Raw genomic sequence first — 21,059 nt, 5'->3', positions numbered from 1 at the left:
CTGAGGCTGTATTCCTGGGATTTCACCAGTAGTTAATGCAGGTTAATCAACACTAGATCAGAGCTGTCAAAATAGCTGGAAAACTACATTTACATAACAATATTTGAATTCTGAGGCCACAAGAGGGCGCCTCCAGCTAAATATTACTTATGCATGTTTATTCGTAACATAAGAACACAACTACCTTTTGAGAAAAAGTTCATAATGGTTATAAACCGTTTATAAATAAGTTGTTTAAACAATTCAAAACAAAACATCATTTATGAATGTATAGTTTAATACAAAAGACCAATCACAAAGAGTTCTTATGTTTTTTAAAAAATAAATAAAAAGTATCAAGAGCAACAGTGACGCTAAATATGCGTTCTGTGTTAACAGCTTGGTTTCAGTTCTGATGTGAACAACATCTGCACAACGATGTTCCCTCTTCTGCAATATTCCAGATTTTTTTTGCATTTGTATAGATTTTTTAGCTTAATTGGCATTTCACGTTGAATCCCCGCCCCCACTACACACACACACACACACACAAAAAGATTGACAGTTTCAAACTCCAAAATGTAGCGCAAAAGTAGTCTACACAACTCTTCTGAAGCGACACAGTCACTTTGTATGATGAATATAAAAAAAATTATATCATGACCCCTTTAACTCAAATTAATTTAGTCTGTGAATGTTATGATTGTGTTAGGATAGCAGTTAGGTTCAGCATGATTTTGCCAAGTAAAACATGATCCTGGATCAACATTACTGTTGAAAAATATTGACTTATCCCAATCCCTACCCCTAAACCTAATCCTGCCCAAAATCTATTCCTAAACCAGTGGAAAATTATAGATAATTCAGTGTAGAAAGAACCCTAACCTAAAAGCCTAAAATGATATTTTCAAAAAATGATCCTTTGGAATAGATAATCTGATTGGAATGTTGTTCCAGGATCCACAAGAATCTTGTACTTGGTGAAATCAAGCTCACCCACTTCGTACCTTCCTTGTTTCCAACAGGACAACAAAGTGAATGGTGTAACGGACTCCACTCGCATCATGGGCTACTCCTTCCTTTACCCGGCAGTCTTGCCTCGCCCATACGTCACCACCCTCCCACTGACCCCCAGAGATGAGTTCTTCATCCTGGGCAGCAGAGGTCTGTTTGAAGTCTTGGACCCTAGCGAGGCAGTGGAAGCCGTACGGAAGGTGCCCGATGCCCTGGCGGCCGCCAAGAAGCTGTGCACGTTGGCGCAGTCGTACGGCTGCACCGATAGCCTCAGCGCTGTTGTGGTGCAGCTCAATGTGGCGGAAGACTGTTGCTGTTGTTGTTGTGCGGCGTCTGCGGAGCCCGGCTCCGGAAACACGCATGCACCTCCGAGCCCCGGGCCCGGGCTGTTCCCGGCCTCCTCCGCCGGTGTTCCCCCGTCCTCCTGCAGCGAGATCAGCTCCGAGGTCAGCGCGTCTGAGATGAGCTCTGAAGTGGATCGACCGCGTCCTCGGACGAGCCCCCGCTCCTGCTGCAGGAGGCACAGCTCCACCTCCATCCGCAGAGCCACCCCAACCCACGCCTCCCCTGCTGCTCACTCCACCTTGCTCCCAGCTCCGCAAGCTCCTTCCAGAGGCAGCTGTCCAGTGCCACCTTCTCCAGCGCACTCTCGGACAACGGCTTGGACAGCGAGGACGAGGAGCCCATCGCTGGAGTCTTCTCCAACGGCAGTCGGGTGGAAGTGGAAGCTGATGTCCATTGTCTGCTGCCTTTGCCTCCGCCTCCTCCACCCTGCACCCCAGAAACCTCGGAGAAGCTTCCCGGAGGAAGCCGAGAACCTTGTGGGGAGCGGATTCTTGGAGCAAGACCTGGGGAAGCGAAGGAAACGGCTCGTGGCGCTGCAGGAGCAGAGTCACAACTTGATTGAGGTTGCAACTGAAGTTCCTTCAAAGAAACCTGGAGGTTACTTTACGGCACCAGCTCAACCCGACCCAGACGACCAGTTCATCATCCCTCCAGAGCTGGAGGAGGAGGTGAAGGAGATCATGAAACAACATCAACAGGACCAACAGAAGCCAGCTAAGAGCGAGAGACCTGCAGACTACTCACGACACGCCCGCTCTGAGGAGTCGCTGCATTCTGTCATCATCTACTCAGCCTGATGACTTCAATCCAGTTCTTGAAAGTGCAGTCTGTCACCTAATACTAAAGCAGTTCTTGCACTAATGCCACAAGAATCTCAACGACATGAGGCTGAGTAGATGAAGACAGAATGCACTCGGTACAGTGGAGTATCTCTTCTGCTTACAGCTTCGCTGAGCTCAACCAATATGAAGCTGTCAGTCCTCGAGCTGCGACGGCTCCAAAGGTCACAAGACTGGAGACCTAGATGCCATGTCCTACAAAATCTACCAGGATCTCAAACAATCCTTCAACAGCAGTCGAGTGAAATTGCAAGCTGATGTCCACTGTCTGCTGTCTCCACCTCCTCCATCCTGTACCCCAGAAACCCCGAAGGCTGGAAACCTTGCTGGAGCGGATTCTTAGAGCAAGACCTTGAGGAACGGAGGGGAAACGGCTCAGTTGAGGTGGCAATAGAAGTTCCTTCAAAGAAACCTGGAGGTTACTTCACCATTCCAGCTCAACCCGACCCAGACGAAAAGTTCATCATCCCTCCGGAGTTGGAGGAGGAGGTGAAGGAGATCATGAAACAACATCAGCAGGACCAACAGAAGCCGGCTAAGAGCGAGAGACCTGCAGACTACTACGACACGCCGCTCTGAGGGAGTCTCTGCATTCTGTCATCATCTACTCAGCCTGATCTTGTTGGCTTTAGTCCACAGGTCTTGATCGTAGGGCTGGGCGATATAGCAAAAATTATTTTTTGTTGTTTTTTTGTAATTTTCCCATAACGTTTGACTGATTCAAGATAATACCATCATAACTAGTCAACTTAAAAACATTCACTTTCTTAAAGTTATTTTTCAACTGTACCATACATTTTAGAGGTCAAGATCAAGGGCTGTCAAAATGACTGGAAAACAAAATTCTGTGCTTCAATATTATGAATATTCTAATTATATTCATATTTAAAAGGAATCAAGAGGGCACATCGAGCAAAAATACTGCTGAAGCACGTTTTCTTTGAAGCAATAAAATAACATGACTGTGAAAAGAGGGCATAATGTTTAAGATTTAGAACCCAAATATGATTAATTTGTGTGACAGTTGTACTGTATGTTTAACCCAAAGGGCTGAAAGCCAATCAATAGATTAATTTTAACTGACTTTCTAAACATGCGTCTCTCTTGTGCGAGACGGTAATAGATGTCCCTTTAGAAAAACATGCGTTCAGAGATTTTTGACCCGAAGAGTGCTCTTAAAACACACACACTCACACACACACACACACACACACACACACATAAAACATTAGCCTAAGTTTCAGACGTAGTGTTTGAGTAAAGAGAATGCTGTACTATGCCAACATGGTTTATTTATTTATTTAGTCTTTTATTGTGAAAGCGTGGCGTTTGAGGATCCAATCCCAGTTTTACTGACAAGCTCTTTTTAATACTCATTGGTTAACACCCCTTGCCCAACCCTACTTGAGATTTAGTGTAAAGCGTTTCTTGCGAACGCCGCTGTTCTGGAGTGAATCAGGAACACATTGAACACCGTGAGGCTGAGTAAATGAAGACTGATGTGGAGGATCTCCTGCAGCCCCTGCATCTCAACCAATCCCTTTAAGAGAAGGCCAACGCCGCCGTTAAAGTTTCACTAGAGTTTGAAGAGCAGTTCACTACTGATCACTGACTGTTTTAACTTTTATTTACCTTAAACCGATACCTATATAATTCAACACTAGTATTGCGATCTTACCTGTCGTGACCAATGATGAGACTCTGGACGTTTTGATTTCATTTTTTAGTTACCATATCTTTTTATGCGAGAGAAGCTACAACAGACTTTTAAGTTGATTTAAAATCAGAAGATTGCGTTGACGTTGATTGTGTTATACGGTACACACTAGTAATACCACGCTTAACTGTTGTAGATAGGGCACTTAAAGTAATACTGTATCTCTTCAGTAAATCAAGGCTTTGCGCCTGTATAAAAACTAGAAATTTAGTGGAAATTTGAAAGACTAACTCCTAGGAGTTGCTTACTCTTTTATGGTGACTTCGTCACTTTTTACTAATCTTCTCTGCGAGAAATGGTGATTTTTTTGTTTGTTTTTCTTTTCCTCTTTCCAATGATTGTAAATAAGAAAAATATTGTATACCAATGCTTTTTAAGGGAACTGTGTGTCTAGAATGAGATGACCCTTTATGCATACATGCCAATAGATGTATATGTACCAGAAGCATATACACACACCACCTGTAAATGAACTGTGCTTTTGCCCAGTGCTGTCGTCACTCGCTGATCAATGAGCCATACACACACTCACACACACTCACACGCACACGCACACTCACACGCACACGCACACTCTCACACACGCACACTCTGACACTCACACACACACTCACATACACTCACACACACACACACACACACACACACACACACACGCACACTCCTCACACACACTCTGACACTCACACACACTCACATACACTCACACACACACACACACACACACACACTCACACACTCACACACTCACACTCTCACACACGCACACACTCACACGCACACTCACACACACACACACTCACACGCACACACACACATACTCACACACTCACACACACATTCACACACTCACACACACACTCACACTCTCACACACACACTCACACACACACACACACCTGCTCCTCACACCAGCATGACTGTGTCAAGTCCTGTAACGCAAAACAGTATATCTGTAAGGAATTATACTCCAACCAACCACACAAACAGTTCCTGGTTTTGTTATAATAAATCTTAAATTTATGACTCTAAAGCTTTTCATGTGGTGATTTCTGTTTTTCTGTTATTTTTCTGTCTAATATCCCAGTATAACAGAGGTACTTAGTAGTAACTATTGTACCTACGTGAAATAACATGAACTTATAAGCCTGTAATTAGTTACATCTTTTGGTTTCAGAAGTCGCCGTGTAACAGACTCATCCGTAACAAACATCTACATCATTACAAACTCTCTCATAACTAAGTTATATGGTAAGAGCTTTTTGTTTTATGTAAGTACGATGCTAAATATAGTGTAGTGCCTCATTCTGTAGTTACACATGTACTTACTCTGTGGTTATATACTACCTACACATCTAGTTGCTATGTATATAAACGGGAGTACACGGGTATTAGGAGCATTAGATAAAGTCAGAACAAATATAGAGAGGATATAGTATAATTGCATTGAAAATGAAAAGTGCAGATCATTTATTTTGCTCATGTTGTTTGTGATCTACACACACACACACACACATTCAAGCTTTGTGTGAAAGTTAATAAGTAAAACTACTTAGCATGCTGTCAGTTCTTCAGATAGTTAATGGCTACTTAATTCAGTCGTTTAAATGTAGTAACATTTGCTATTAATGGAGTTGTTGTGATGTTTTCTTTGACAGACAGGTGAAGACTTCTGGAAACAGACATGTTTTTCAGCTTGAGTTTCAGATCTCTGGCCAGTGTTTTTTCCAGCTTTCTGCTGGAGCTCTGTCTTGTGATTTCCAGTCTTGAAACCTCTCCACCACATCTCCGGCTGCTTCTCCAAGCATTTTAGCTAATGCACGTATTTCGTTTCTCCATACAGCATCAAAGCATTCCGGTCCTGTGGCCAAAAACGCTTGTCCGGAGGTTTTAGCATTTGTAGGAGGTCTAGCACTCGATCACAGATTGATAAAGCTTTAGATTGTCCTCAGCTAGCTGCTTTCAGTGTATCAGTAGACGGCAGAATCTGGCATCAGCTCAAGTGATATCTCTGCTGACTTCACGGAGTGTGTCTTTCACGCGAGCCACAACAAGTTTCAGTCCACTGTCTTTAACTTTTTTGAATGGACTCTGCATCTGTGCCCTGCCTCAGCTCTACAATGAATAAAAACACATTTTCTACACCTTTGCCACCCTTTCTTCAGTGCTGATGCTAATTTTTGAACTGAGCTCTTGAATATTGGAAACTTCTTCCACATTGGCGGTGTGATATGACCTATAGTCTGATCTGATCTGATTTATGCACAGTTCCCACCTTTGCACCGTGGAGGTCCTGAAGCCTCAGTATAGGGCTGAGCTCCTTCGACTCCATGTAGAAGGACCTGAGTGATGCTGCGGTCTCCTCCATTGATGTGGAATTCACCTCTTATTTCTTCATTTGGGAGAAAGGTCTTTTGCTTTAGTCAGAGCCGCTCCTGTTCTTTGCTGGCCCTATGTTTATATATCCTTACTTCCCCATCAATACACTCCTCATTCTCACAGATGATGTTATTAGAGGAGCCTAAAAAGTTTGCATGTTTGCTAAAAAAGTGAACTCCGGTACATTTATGCCATGAGACCAGGTAGACCAAGTCAGTTTTACAAAGTCTGATTACCTCTTGGCTAGCTACATGATGATTAAAGTAGATATTAACACAGTCTTAACGTAGCGGCTTCTGAATGTCATTACATTAGACCATAAACATCACCATAACACACACACACACACACACTTCACAGTGAAACTGTTTCAAAGTGCAGTAAAATCGCTGAATAACTTCATTTTGCTTCAAGTATTAAATATTACAATATTTTGTACAGTTGTAATTTTTAAACCAACAACCATATTATGAATGTAAATGAGTTTAGTGGTCATAAGTGCTGTTTACTTGTACAGTATACTCATGTTTGTGATGATATTCTCTCTTGAATGTTATTGCGTCTTACACAGCCGCTCACAGGATGCTGTCAGGATTAGTGTTCATCAGTCAATGAGACTCACGCTTTTATCCCAAATATCTTTCATTGTGTTCTGAAGACAAACAAAGCTGTTCTGGGTTCTGAACGACTACGGGATAAGTGATGAGCAACATTTTCCTTTAAACCCGCGCGGAGTTATAGCTTCCGTGAGTTTCTAATAATGTTAAGCTTTATTATGAGTTTTTAAATTGGTTTAATGTCATGCAGCCGTGGAAAACATTCTAATGATGTGTTGATGGATTCTCATCCGCTTGCTGTATTTTGCCGGTTACTCAATGCGGGCAAAATGAAATTGAGGATTTTAAAAAATGTAATACTCGAATTGACGAATCATGACGGCCCTAAATTAATGATTAAATTACTAGTATTTTATAAAACCGGCCCCAGCTCTTCATGCGAACGACTTCATGTTCTTCATGGTGATCCCCTTGTGCTCGAGATGTACTTTCTTCTGCTGTTTCTTCACACAGAGCACACTGATCACCGTCACCACCAGCATCACCACGAACACAACCACAGACGCCAGCACCGCCGTCACAACACTGCTCTGAACAGAGCTCTTCAGCTCACACCGGTCTCCGTAATACCACCAGTCCTGACCCGCAGCACACCTGAGACAGAGAGAGAGAGAGAGAGAGAGAGAGAGAGAGAGAGAGACAGACAGAGACAGAGAGAGAGAGAGAGAGAGAGAGAGACGGAGAGAGAGAGAGAGAGAGAGAGAGAGAGAGAGAGAGAGAGAGAGAGAGAGAGAGAGAGAGAGAGAGAGAGAGAGAGAGAGAGAGAGAGAGAGAGAGAGAGAGAGAGAGAGAGACAGAGAGAGAGAGAGAGAGAGACAGAGAGAGAGAGAGACAGAGAGAGAGAGAGAGAGAGAGAGAGAGAGAGACAGAGAGAGAGAGAGACAGAGAGAGAGAGAGAGAGAGAGAGAGAGAGAGACAGAGAGAGAGAGAGAGACAGAGAGAGAGAGAGAGAGAGACAGAGAGAGAGAGAGAGAGAGAGAGAGACAGAGAGAGAGAGAGAGAGAGAGAGAGACAGAGAGAGAGAGAGAGAGAGAGAGAGAGAGACAGAGAGAGAGAGAGAGAGAGAGAGAGAGAGAGAGAGAGAGAGAGAGACAGAGAGAGAGAGAGAGAGAGAGACAGAGAGAGAGAGAGAGAGAGAGAGAGAGACAGAGAGAGAGAGACAGAGAGAGAGAGAGAGAGACAGAGAGAGAGAGAGAAAGAGAGAGAGAGAGACACACACACCAGAAAACAACATCTGTTACTGAAGACAAACACTGTGCCAAAAAAGTGCAGTAAAATACACCTCATTCTCCTGCTTAAAAACAAGTACACTTCCATAATATAATAAAAGTGCTCTATTCTCACACACTAATTTTGTACTTAATATACTAAAAATAATTCTTTAGTACTTCTTAAGATAAACCTGAGATCATCTAAGTGTGCTCAACTGTGCTGTTTTGAACTAAAATGCACTTTTAACATCTATATTTGTTTTAAAAAATGTATTTAGTTACCACTTAAGTGTGTGAAAGATGGTACAAGTACAAATACCTGAACATCCTTAAATCATGAGATACTGGGGAAGATGTTCTGAAGACCTTATTTTTAGTGAGAAATGCCTTGAAACTAACCGATTGGTTTTACAGTTAGTTATTATTACATGTAATAATCTGTTTGGAGAAGACGCCTGACCTGCACTTCGCCCGCCCGGGCGGCGCCCAGCACACACTCCGTCGTTCTCACAGCGCACGGACACACACGGGTCAGGAGGAGCGCTGGAGGAGCTGACGTCTGGGGCTGAGGTTCCAGAAGACGTTGGGTTCGGTGAAGTGGAGGTGGGAAGAGAGGGCTGAGACGCTGTGAGGTGAGACAGATCTGCAGGAACACACACACAACCCCAGCAGCGCCACGCGGTTATATTCACCCAAAATAACATCTCAGCGTTTTCCTGGAGTTATAAAGATAAAGATGTGCCGGTTTCTACAGTGGACAGCTCCTGGCGTTTTTGATATTCTTCATATTCTGTGTGCAGCAGGGACAGAAATGAATCTTTCCCAATAAGTTTGATTGATCTGGTCTCTTCTCACCTCCATAGTGAGCAGGAAGATGGCGTCTCCTCCCTTGATGAAGTCTCGGCTCAAAGCTCTGGCGTTCGTGAGGAAAGTCGGCCATCCTGCCCCAGGACCACGGAAGTACTCCGTCCCATCCTCTTCTGTTACCTTCTACTCCTACTTTACGAGGATCGCCCCAGAAGAAGTCGTCGGTCCCTGAAGAGAGAGCGAAAAGATAAGTTAAAGTGTTCATAAAATACAGCATTCAGTACAAAATATAAAACTTGACGCCCCAAAAATGGCTGACTAGGAAAACTGGGTATCATTCCACTCTGTGAGGTTTAATCTACAGAGATCGGGTGATTCTTGGGCAAACGCCAACAAATGTAAAACTTATAAGCAAAAACAGCAAACATCTTTCATAACTCCTGACCACTAGGTGGCAAAGAACCAAAACACTGCAAGTTTAGTCTCAATACGTGCCAAAAACCTTTTCAGAGATATAGTCTCATTTTTCTATGCTTTTTGTAGAATTTGTTCTCCCGCTTACTCAAGAATGTTTGGATGAATTGACTTTAATCACATAACTTGTTGGTCTGTCAAAACATCTAAGACCATCTTGAAAAGTAGTTTTTTACAAACAATTCAAAAAAGTAAAAACCTTACGATTTTTTTTTTTTACTTTTGTGTGTATACAACTCTGCATGAACCAAGGATTCAACCAAGAAAAAATTTCTTTATGGTTCAACAGTTATTAGCATAAACATGAGTCAAACTATAGACACGTGGTGGTGCTGGAGACTGAGTTAGAGACTTTAGATTAGTTGTGATCACTGTTAAGACTGTCCTCTATCAGTGTACCAAACTTCACAACTTTCCAACAACGGTTCTATGGGCTGCCATTAACTCAAGAGCAGAAGAAGAAGAATAGAACACACACACACACACGCACACACACACACACATATATGTCACTAAAGTTTATCAATGGGACAGATTACTGGACTCCTCTCACAAAGATCAATGGCTCACCTTCCAGAATCATGTTGGGGTCGGTGGTGACGCTCCTCTGGTTGTTCATGCGTCTGCGAATGTCTGCGTTCTGGTCCATCAGCATCATGGTCATCTGCTTCCAGGCCGCGGGCCACAGCAGACCGTCCTCGGCTCCGGACGCAGAGGTCAGGTGAGCGAACGCTCCCATCTCTCCCGGGTGTTCGGCCGAGTTCAGACGCAGACTCATCTGGAAGCTGTAGCCGTCTTCAGACGTGAATGGAGGGGCTGTAGATGGCGTGTGGAGATCGAGGCGTTCTCCAGGACGCTCCTGAAGTCCTTGATCTTCCACACGTGTTCTGGACAGCGCGTCTCGGAGAGGTTGATGTCGTCCAGCGAGAGTCCGCCGGTGTTCCCGCTGCCTTTGATTCCTCAAAACCACTCGAAACTTTCTGGAGACGTTCAGACTGACGTGATGGAGCTGCCAGTCATCGCCAGGAGGAGCTTTTCAGTAAAGAGAGCTCGTTAATATATGATATATACACAGAAACGGTCTCATAATAGTCAGCTTTTAGAGAAAGTCTGATAGAGATTAAACACTGGAGACGAGACTCTCAAACACTCTACAGATGAACCCAGGTGAAAAATACTTCCATCATGTACCTAAAGTGCTGCATTTTCACGCACTCATTTTGTACTTGATATACTAAAAATTATTCTTTAGTATTTCTAAACATAATCTTAAAAACATAAGAGTGCTTTTTACATACTTTCTCTGTATTAAGAAGTATTTAGCTACCGCCTGAAACCTTGATCTTTCATTAAATATGCTTTTCATACTTATAAAAAATAATAAAACAAAGTCCTCTGTATACTTGTACACACGTACTTGCTTGTGTTGAGGTATCTGTAATGCATTTATAACAAATCACTCATGCACATGCACGCTTTATTTATACCGTGGATCTACCTTCGACCTGCCGAACGAGCCGCAGGGCCCCGTCAGGGTTTTCCGTGTCGTACTCTCTCGTCCAGATCCTGAGCCGGTCATTGATGTGACCGCTGTTGAAGAGGAAGAACTGCAGGCACTGGAATCCCCGTCTGGGGTGGAGAACCCTGCTCTCCAGCAGAGCCCTGTTCCCCTCCGGCCCGCTCACTGTGCTGAAGTGCATGAAGTGACCCTTCCCTGAAAACAGGACGGATATCAAAGGAGCAGAAGACAGTCGTTTAGGCCAAAAAGCAGTAATAGAAGAAGATACTTTGTACATTTCCTACAATAAATATATCATTTTTGATGAGTGATATGCATTGCTGAGAACACAGTTAGCTGTAGTAGTGATTATAAGAGCTGTTTGTCAAAGAGGATGACAGTAAAAGAGTTCGTCTTAATGGGCTGAGAAGACGTGAAGAGTGAATCGCTCTCTTCCTTACAGCTAAAGCGAAGGACAAATGCTGGGATTTAAGTCATTATTCACTGAAGATGTGTGGCAGGTGACTGTCTTATACTAGATCTCGCACCAAAAACGGTGTTAGTTCTGACAGGGACGTTTCTCAATGAAGCATTCTAGTTGTAAAGAAGCGGCAGATCTGTTCTAAGCTGTTCTAGAAGCGCTGAAGACTTGCCGTCACAGCGGCCCATGTTGGTGTAGTCGGTGTCTGGTCCCCCGGCGCCCCGGAGACACGCCCAGCTCGCGCTTACATCACTCCTCGCCCCGGATCATACCGCAGATGCTCTCCGACTCAAAGTCACAGGAGTCCAGAAACGTGGAGGAGCTGGCTGTCAAACAAACATTCATACATTTACTGCATCTTCTCGTGTATGATACACTGGTCATCATTATAAATACCCCTCCCACGACATCAGCATCCAATTACATCGCAAAAACGCCCAGCTGTTAGCAAGAGGGTGTAGTTGGAGACCAAGCGATGTGTGTTAGGTAGGACGGGTCAAGGCTTACAGCAGTTGTAGAGTCGGTTGAGTTTGAGCAGGTCGCTGTCGCTGAACTCCATGCGCTGGCCGATCACGTCGCTGAAGGCCGGGATCCTGGTGACGATGGTGGGCCCGAGCCGCTCTGGAAGGCCTTCTTGCTGTAGTGCATCATGGATCCGTAGTCGTAGGGGACGTTCAGAGAGCTGGAGACGCTGTCGTTGTACTTGTTGAAGTTATGCTCCTTTCCTGTGAAATGGACACGACTTCATAAAAACAACACAATAATCCACAGCACTCCGGTCCATCCGTCTCTAAAAGACAATAACTGAAACATGAAGATGTCCACAATCCATAATAACACTTCCTCCAGTCTCCTGTCTCTCACATCAAAATCTGTGCTGAAAAATCTTATTTGTTAATAAATCCTTGTAAATCATTGTTAAAACAGTTAAAGTAGATTTAGACACGCCCTGAGTTCACCACGCTTTAGACTTTGTGTTTAGATCATTAAAATAGGGAACTATTCTTGCGTGAAATTGTGTGTATGTCAGGATTTCTGCTTGGAGCATTGAGATCTCTAAACCCATTTCCGTGAAAACCTCAAAATCAAGATTTTGCACTTTTTTTGTCTGTAGTTTAGAATCACTTGAACTCAGTTTAACAACACAGGTTAGTTTAGATTTCTCTCCTGATTCAGACCAGAACACTTTCACACTGAAGGAAGAGTTATTATGGATTATAGACTCTTATTTGAGAGGAAACATCTCAATGCTGGATTCATTTGATCTTTTGTCTTCTCTAGATGTTAAATGATGGACTGGAGCGCTGTGGATTATTATGGTGTTTTATCAGCTGACGGCACCCATTCACTGATGCAGAGACCCATTCCTTTATAAAGTAGATGTGTGATCATGGCACATACAGCAAGCGAGTAAATGTACAATAAGCCAGAATACATGAAATCCAACTGCAGAGCGGTTCCTCGTCTCAAACAGACCTTCAGTGATGTGCTCCCAGACGATGGAGACGTAGTCGTCGCGGTCGGAGCGTGACTGCTCGTGCCAGAAACCTAACGCGTGGAGAAACTCGTGCTCGATGGTTGCGATGCGATCACATCCGCTGCCGATGGACAGCTGCTTGTTTATCGACACGCCGGTTCCCCACGGACGAAAAAAACAGCTGCTCACAAACATATATATAGACGATGGACTCTTTAACTGATGTCATCTTCTTGATCGTGAAGTATATTATTTATAATCGATTGCATATCGACCGACAAAGCATTGTGCAGCACAAAATCATTTAATTGCCAAACTAAGCATGTATTTAGCAGCTCACCCGCTGCCTTTAAACACAGAGATGTAGTTTTCTTCTCCACTCCATGGTTTGTAGTCGATGCATGACTTCAGACGATACTGTTCAAACGCCTTCAGGATCACGCCTTTTGCGTTAATATCTGCCCATAGAGAATTCGGCATTTCAGGGGTTAACATAGCCTTTGACTAAAAGTATAAGGGCTGGAATTATTAGAAACCCAGCCTGAATGAAATATTCACCCAAATCATCCTCCAGGTAATAAGGAATCACTTTCGGCCATCTGTACTCGTCACCAATTATAGAATTTCTCCCCAAATTCTGTGACAGAAACATTTAGTCGCATGCTCTACACATAAACCAATGGATTCAACAAAATATCATCTTTTACCTCATCATACACAATATCTCCTTCAAAAAGATCAAGACCGGCCCCTGAACACACAAAGAAATGCCATGATAAATCAGAAAGAGCTTCATACACACACGTACAGGGCTGATGTGAGGATCTCTCACCTTCATTGATATCAAACAGATCTTCTTTACCGCCGTCGACATTATATTCTGAAAATCAGAGCGTGTTTTTACACTTCATTTGCACACTTTTAAATATATTTGCAGTAAAGAAGAGACAGAAAGCACCCTTACCAATCACTCGCTGCGTTCCCTGACAGACAAAATATAACCAAAACCTTTTAGTTTACAGTTAGAGTTAATATCCAGAGCAAACACGAGTTGCTGAACTACAGAAGAACGACTGCTGCGCCGCCGCACAGAAACATCTATTAAAAACTTCATAACCGAGTCACTCACCTCACATCTGCCTTGAGAGATGAAGAGAAAAAAGAAATGTGTGAGAAACAAAAGCGTGCGCGACGCGGCCCCGGGGCCCATGTTTGAGCTATAGATCACAGAACACCTGACAGAGGAGCCCTCGTCTGAAATCAGCTCAACTACGCTGTAAAAGATGCATAAAACAATAGAAAGTGCAAAGATGGCACGATGAAGCTGATAGGAGAACAGATCAATGATTGACAGAGCAGCAAAACTATCAACAGAAAAAAATGGGGCTCATGAGAAAATATAATCTTTATCAACATCATGAAGTGCATCAGACTATATTTCACATCAAGGTTTCTCAAACTAGAGTTCACTGAAAAACTGCAAGGAGATGAAAAACTAATGATGAATTAATGTGTGTGTGTGTGTGTGTGTGTGTGTGTGTGTGTGTGTGTACAGGTCCATGAAACTAGAAGATTTTCCTAATGCATATAAGCATCAGGATTTCTTAGAAACTGAATTAGGGCAAATCGATAATATTAATAATTGAATGGCATTTTGTAAATTATATATAATTGACAAAAATGCTGTCCTTACGTGATTATGATTACTTTCAAATGTATTATAATCTGAGTAAATACAATAAGATTTATGTAATCTGATTAAATGTAAACTTATTACAGTGAAGACTTCAAACCTCGCTCCGTTCCGTTCCCTTGAGATAGAGTAACAAAGTTCTTGTGTTCAGCTGTTAAGATAAAACTATCAAAGATTCAGGACAAGATTTCCTGCACACCGCAGAAGATGAGATCCTTTACTCTGGTCATTGTGCAAAAAGATAAGATAAACCAGAGAAAGATCACATCAACATTACAACTACGCACGTGTGTGTGTGTGTGTGTGTGAGTGTGTGAGTGTGCGTGTGTGTGCGTGTGTGTGTGAGTGTGTGCGTGTGTGTGAGTGTGCGTGTGTGTGTGTGTGTGTGTGTGAGTGTGTGCGTGTGTGTGAGTGTGCGTGTGTGTGTGTGTGTGAGTGTGTGTAAGTGTGTGTGTGTGAGTGTGTGTGTGTGTGTGTGTGTGTGTGTGTGTGTGTGTGTGCGTGTGTGTGTGAGTGTGTGTGTGTGTGTGTGTGTGAGTGTGTGTGTGTGTGTGTGTGTGTGTGAGTGTGTAAGTGTGTGTGTGAGTGTGTGTGTGTGTGTGTGTGTGTGTGTGTGTGAGTGTGTGTGAGTGTGTGAGTGTGTAAGTGTGTGTGTGTGTGTGTGTGTGTGTGTGTGTGTGTGTGAGTGTGTGTGTGTGTGAGTGTGTGAGACACTGAAGACTGGAGTAATATTAAAAATAGAATGGTTATTTTAAAACACAATTACAAACCATTACTTTTATCTCAACAAACTCATAGCCTGCTGTTTATTAATATTTAAGTTTAGGTATTGGGTTGTGGATGAAGAATATGGTCATGCAGAATAAGTGCTTTATAAACCAGTATGTTAATAATAGGCATGATATTAAGCAATAGTTGGTCCCTATTCTAAAATAATCCTAAAATATAACCCAATCAGAGACTTCATAACCAAGACGGGCTGCTGAAGATAAAACCACTCAGCAGATCAACTTAGGCAAGAAAATATAATCACAACTGATACAAGCCTCAATACATAAATACAAGATACAAGAAAAATACACCAAGTGAAGTAGTGAGCAGAAGGAGAAAGAGATCTTCATCCAGATGAACCTGAGGATCTCACGGTGATGTTTGTTCTGAAGACACTGGCTCTCTCTCAATGATGCTGCTTTAATATTTCTTCAATTCAGATCTAATGAGTAGATCAATAAAGATTGTTTGAAGTATTTATTTTTAAATATTAGACTATCTTTCTGAGGAATATATTGTGTCATAGAAACATTTTTTTCACACTGGTATCAAATTGAGATCAGATTGACAAATTAAGCCAAAAAAAAGTCTGCACAGCAATTAATTAACAAAATGATGATATAAATATCTGTGATAACAGCCTAGCCCTAAATAACACAATAACCCAGGACCGTGTCAAATCAGTGAGATCATCTATAAATGAACGGAAAACAGGTCCGGCGTAGAAGTTCCTAAAACAAAGATTAGTTTCATACAGAATTGAGATACATTTCATTTGTTTTGATGCACTGATAAACCCTTTATTTAAAGTTTGTTAAATAACTCACATGCAGCGGAGGACTGGTGTAGATCTTTAATTCTGGATGGGGCCTGTAATCTGTACTGTCTCTGTGTGTCTGTGTGTGTGTGTGTGTGTGTGTGTGTGTGTGTGTGTGTGTGTCTGTGTCTGTGTGTGTGTGTGTGTGTGTGTGTGTGTGAGTGTGTGTGAGAGATCACACACACAGAGAGAACCCCAGAACAGCTGGACTGTAGGAGTCCTGAATGATTGGTGGAGTCCGAGGACAGGAAGTGAAGCGCTGATAACACACTACTGAGACCGAGCTGTACGATCACAACACAGACTAAACATTTCACTGAGATCGTGACAAAATGCTTGTGGTTGCTGTCTATTCAAAGAAAGATCTACTTAATAAGTAGTTCAATGATTTTTTAATGAGGCTCACGCATGAAGACTTAGTACTTAGTTTGTTAATGAATCGAACATCTCTTGAGTGAACCATTCAATGAACACATCAGTCGTTTCAGTATCGGATGAAAGTCATGTTCAGTAATATTAATATTTCCTCGCTTAACGGTTCTCATTCATGTGCGGTTCGTTTTGATGATTATTTTTCATACGCTGAAATATGACTTTATTCTCTAGACTCACTCAAAAGCGTTTCATTGTCTCTTAACATGTCATTATTTTCACCTCACTCGCTCAACGACTCCCAAACCCTTCCTCCGCTGTGATTGGTCGGCTGGATCGACAGCGTTACCGTGGAAACGGATATTTCACCGCTCCTAAAGAGACGAGAACGAACGTGCACTTTCACTCAGACCCACCCGAGAAGATCAAGCGGGATTCGTTTTCAAAAACGACTCGTTTCAGTGATTCGGAGTCGACTCTTTCTTTCGAGACACTTGTCGTTTTCTCGGAGCAGCGTTAAGGTCATTTTCATAAACCCACGATAGGGTCCCTTTAAAGAGGGCGCCGCGAGCTCCCTATCAGACAGGAGGAGGTGTCTGCGTCTGGGCTCCGCTGGGAGCGAGGCATCGTGGGACAGGGCTTCTTCCTGTGGTTCTGCAGGTCGCTGGACTGAGTGAACCTCCTCCCGCAGGCGCCGCACGGGTAGGGCCTCTCTCCGGTGTGCACCCGCTCGTGTCTCCGGAGCGCTCCCGAGTGAGTGAAGCTCTTCCCGCAGCGAGGGCAGCCGTGGAGCTTCTCTCCGCTGTGGGTCTTCTGGTGCTGCTTCAGAGCGCTGGACCTGGTGAAGGTGTCCCCGCACTCGAAGCACATGTGCGCCCGCTCGCCCGTGTGGATCTTCTGGTGATCGTTGAAGCAGCCCAGGCGCAGGAAGCCCTTCCCGCAGACGGCGCACACGTAGGGCCTCTCGTCCGTGTGGATCTTCAGGTGCGCCTTCAGGTTGGAGGCCAGGATGAAGTTCTTGCCGCACTGCTGGCAGGCGGCGCCCGCTCTCCCGAGTGCGCGAGCGCCGGTGGTCTTTGAGGTTGGTGGCGACTTGAAGCTCTTGCCGCACTGAGCGCAGGCGTACGGACGCTCTCCGGTGTGGACGCGGACGTGCCGCTTCAGGTGTCCCCTACAGGTGAAGCTCTTCTGGCAGTGAGGGCAGCTGAAGGGCTTGACTCCGGAGTGGATCTTCACGTGTTCGTTGAAGTGTCCTTTGTGTGTGAAGCTCTTGCCGCACTCGGGCAGACGAAGAGAGTTAGCGGCTTCTTGCGAGGGTTTCTGTCTCCTTTCTGAGCGACTGAGGGACCGTTCTGGCGCTTCTTACGCCTCCTGACGTTTCTCTGAGACAAACACAGCAAAAATCAGACCGAGCGATAATCAGTGCTGTATCTATTTAATAATATTAGACTGTGACACAGTTCAAGCAATTATATGACAAGTTATAACTATAAAGGATTTACTGAACAAAAACTTATTTTGAGGTAGAAATGATAGAGAAATATCTCTTTTAACAAATAATTTACTTACTGTAAAACTTGATCTGATCTCATTTGTTTAGATCCCGTTTGAATTTTAATGAGATATCAGAAGATGAAATGATAGGAATGTATAGATTTATTTATGCTGCTTTTTCATTGTATTTTTTTATATTCCAATTTCAAAAAAGATAGAAAAACATGAAATATATATGAAAATAAGAACACATACTCTGAGAACTGTCTGTATTTATTCCACTGGAAAGTCTTCTTATTTTATTATAACTTTACAGATAATTTAACAAAACACATTTCTGACATTTAATATGTGATAAAATATCCTATATATATATATATATATATATATATATATATATATATATATATATATATATATATATATATATATATAGGATTAGCGTTTGCTAAGTTTTGATTGTTTGCAAAAAAAATTATAATATATGTCTCCTTGAGGTTCAAAAGAGACGCAATGTTTTATTTGAGAGTTAAATATATTTTGTAATTAAACTGGTGCTAAAAAAACAAGTTTACACAAATATAGTTCAGTATTTATTTATTTGGCTCGGTGTTGATGTATTCAATGAAAGTGTTTAATAACCTTCGGCAGTAAATAAGAGAGTCTTTAATCATCACCAACCTCTCTGTTCCTCAGTTTCTTCATCTTTCTCCACACAGTCTTCTCTCTCCTCTTTAACAAGCTCCATCTCTACAGCAGTGGCTCTGTTTTCATCTGTTTATTCAGCTCTAAAACACACTTAGTTCAGATCTGTCAGGTTCACAGAGATGGAAGTAATCTTGTGTTTATTGGCCTGAACCCCGACTCAAAATAAGCTCGTGATAATCCAGAAACTTTACACAACCACATCGTGAAGCCTGTATCTTCAGCACAGAGCCATTTTTTATCACTTTAATAAAATCAGAGAATCAGCTTCTTTCTCTGATGCGCGACGCGTTTCTTCTTCTTTATAATCTTTAACGGAATGGAAAGCAGCATCGGCGCATTTCCGCTCCCTACCGGATGAAGCGAGAAGGAAAAACTTATATTAACGTAGTGGCCGCTGCTCTTGTAACATCGTTAGATCGGTGTATTTCCATGGTTGCGTGTAAATGTTTAAATACAAGCCAGCAATTTTTAAAAAATGATTCTGAATGATGGGCAAAGGACTTTTATTTTGCTTCGCGCTGGGCGCGGCGTGTGACGTCATGCGCTCGGACCGCCGCTGAAGGGAGGTTTGTGTTTGTGGTTTAAAAGGTGTATAAATAGTTACAAAAAAAGATAAAGTAGTTTCCTGTAATTCACAAATGCGCTTCAGTATTACTGAAATCATTCAGCCTCACGTATATGCATGTATTATCTTAATGTGTATTAAAATCATCGCCATAATATGATAAATTAATGCTTTTTTGCAAAATGCTGTCGGTCAGTTAGCTCATCGTTTATGACAGAGAAGCGCAGCCCAGCATCAGTGACATGTTTATGTAGCCTTGCTGCTTCTTAACCTTCAAATACTCCCGTGTTTTATTAAACCAGGTTTAAAAGCTGAGATCTGCTTGACGTTTCTGTGAAAATGGAGTTTGTTAAAGAAGAGAGTGAAGACCTGAGTGATGAAGAAACATGCGGAGAGGATGAGGAAGAGACCGAGGAGCACAGAGGTTGGGATTCTGTTTTATTACTGCACTGACCTAAGAACCTAAGATAATCACTGGAGACATTAAACTATGTTTTACGTTTAAACATGTGTCTAAATGTTACAAGCAAACGTTCTTCGGGTAACATTAATGTGATGTTTGTTAAAAGTTCATGTTTGAGGTCCTATGGGAAGAGCATCTGTATTTAAAAAATACACTAAGTGTGTGAAGGATGGTTGAGATGGACAACAAGTGGTAAATAAATGCATGTTATGTTTTAGTTCATATTCATGGTGTCCCAAAAGAGCACAGCTGAGTACACTTGCGTTTATTTAAAGAAGTAATAAATAACAGTTTTTAGTTAGATTACTGTACGAAAATAGAGAACTTTAAGTACACTTTGGAGGCACCGTGGTCTGTCAAGCCAGGCTTAGTTCAGTTGAGTGCTTCTGTAGAGGTCAGGTACGGATGCTTTCCATCTCTCTTCAGAGGACCAGGGTTAGGAACCGAAGCCTAGAGTTGTCTGGTCTTCTAGTGTTGAAATGCGTTAGCGATAAAGTGTTTTTATACACTGTTTGAGGAAGTCAGATGTTCATCTAGGCCTAATGTCTTTCAAAACACCAAGAGAACACTCAACTGTAAGGTTCCCATAAAGCAATAATTTATCCAAAAATTTAAATTCTGTCAATATTTATTCTCCCATGTCATTTCAAACTTGCATAAATTTCAACTGTTGAAAACAAAAGAAGATATTTTGAAGAACGTTGCTAACTTAACAGTTATCTATAGCAGCTACTTTTGTAGATTATATTTCACTTCGTCATTCTTGAATTGATCTGGACAATTTAATGTGTTTTAGATCTGATAGAAGTGAAAGAGGAACTTCAAGAGCGAAGTGAAGATCAGTACGAGGAACCTCTTCATTTCATAAATGGAGAACAGTCTTGTAGTCGATCACAGAAACATAATGATCAAATGCAAGAAACCTCTCAAAGAACAGAAGCCAAAAACCTGTTCGCCTGCTCTGAATGTGGAAAGAGTTTCACACGCAGAGGACACCTAAAGATCCACACGATCATCCACACAGGTGAGAGACCGTACACCTGTCCTCAGTGCTCCAAGAGCTTCACCTGCAAAGGAAGCCTTAAGGATCACTTCAAGATCCACTCCGGAGAAAAGCCTTCACCTGTCCTCAGTGCGGATGGAGTTTTGCACGACAAGAAGACCTCAAGAGGCACATAAGAATCCACACCGGAGAGAAACCGTTCCCGTGCTCTCAGTGTGGAAAGAGTTTCACCAGTTCAGGAGATCTGAAGAGACACTTGAGAATTTCACTGAGAGAAGCCTTTCAGCTGCCCTCAGTGCGGGAAGAGCTTCACGCAGAAGGAAGGTCTGAAGGAA

The 21,059-nt window shown here is 42.7% G+C and overlaps 2 protein-coding genes and 1 pseudogene across 2 annotated transcripts in view; 2 read left to right on the top strand and 1 right to left on the bottom strand.

Annotated features, from left to right (window-relative positions):
* Positions 1–2,756, top strand: part of phlpp1 (PH domain and leucine rich repeat protein phosphatase 1) — an 8,513-nt gene extending 5,757 nt beyond the window's left edge. The window contains 4 exon segments of the mRNA XM_043229696.1: positions 913–1,464; positions 1,467–1,818; positions 1,820–2,051; positions 2,709–2,756. Coding sequence (XP_043085631.1) covers positions 913–1,464; positions 1,467–1,818; positions 1,820–2,051; positions 2,709–2,756 — 1,184 coding nt within the window.
* Positions 2,757–7,113: 4,357 nt separating this feature from the next.
* Positions 7,114–14,108, bottom strand: LOC122332395 (annotated as a pseudogene).
* Positions 14,109–19,254: 5,146 nt separating this feature from the next.
* Positions 19,255–20,900, top strand: LOC122332394 (gastrula zinc finger protein XlCGF49.1-like). The gene is made up of 3 exons (XM_043229695.1): positions 19,255–19,281; positions 19,561–19,682; positions 20,518–20,900. The coding sequence occupies exons 2-3, from the start codon at positions 19,598–19,600 to the stop codon at positions 20,898–20,900; spliced, it is 468 nt and encodes a 155-aa protein (XP_043085630.1). The 5' UTR covers positions 19,255–19,281; positions 19,561–19,597.
* Positions 20,901–21,059: the final 159 nt, after the last annotated feature.

Source organism: Puntigrus tetrazona, unplaced genomic scaffold (assembly GCF_018831695.1).
Source record: "Puntigrus tetrazona isolate hp1 unplaced genomic scaffold, ASM1883169v1 S000000060, whole genome shotgun sequence".
Classification (NCBI taxonomy): domain Eukaryota; kingdom Metazoa; phylum Chordata; class Actinopteri; order Cypriniformes; family Cyprinidae; genus Puntigrus; species Puntigrus tetrazona.
This window is presented reverse-complemented; position numbering and strand designations above follow the sequence as displayed.

Bases quoted from the DNA above. Each gene is read 5' to 3' on its own strand.
- LOC122332394 (XM_043229695.1), top strand. From the start codon at position 19,598: ATGGAGTTTGTTAAAGAAGAGAGTGAAGACCTGAGTGATGAAGAAACA. The intron at 19,683-20,517 runs GTTGGGATTCTG...AATGTGTTTTAG, and splicing joins AGAGACCGAGGAGCACAGAG to ATCTGATAGAAGTGAAAGAG.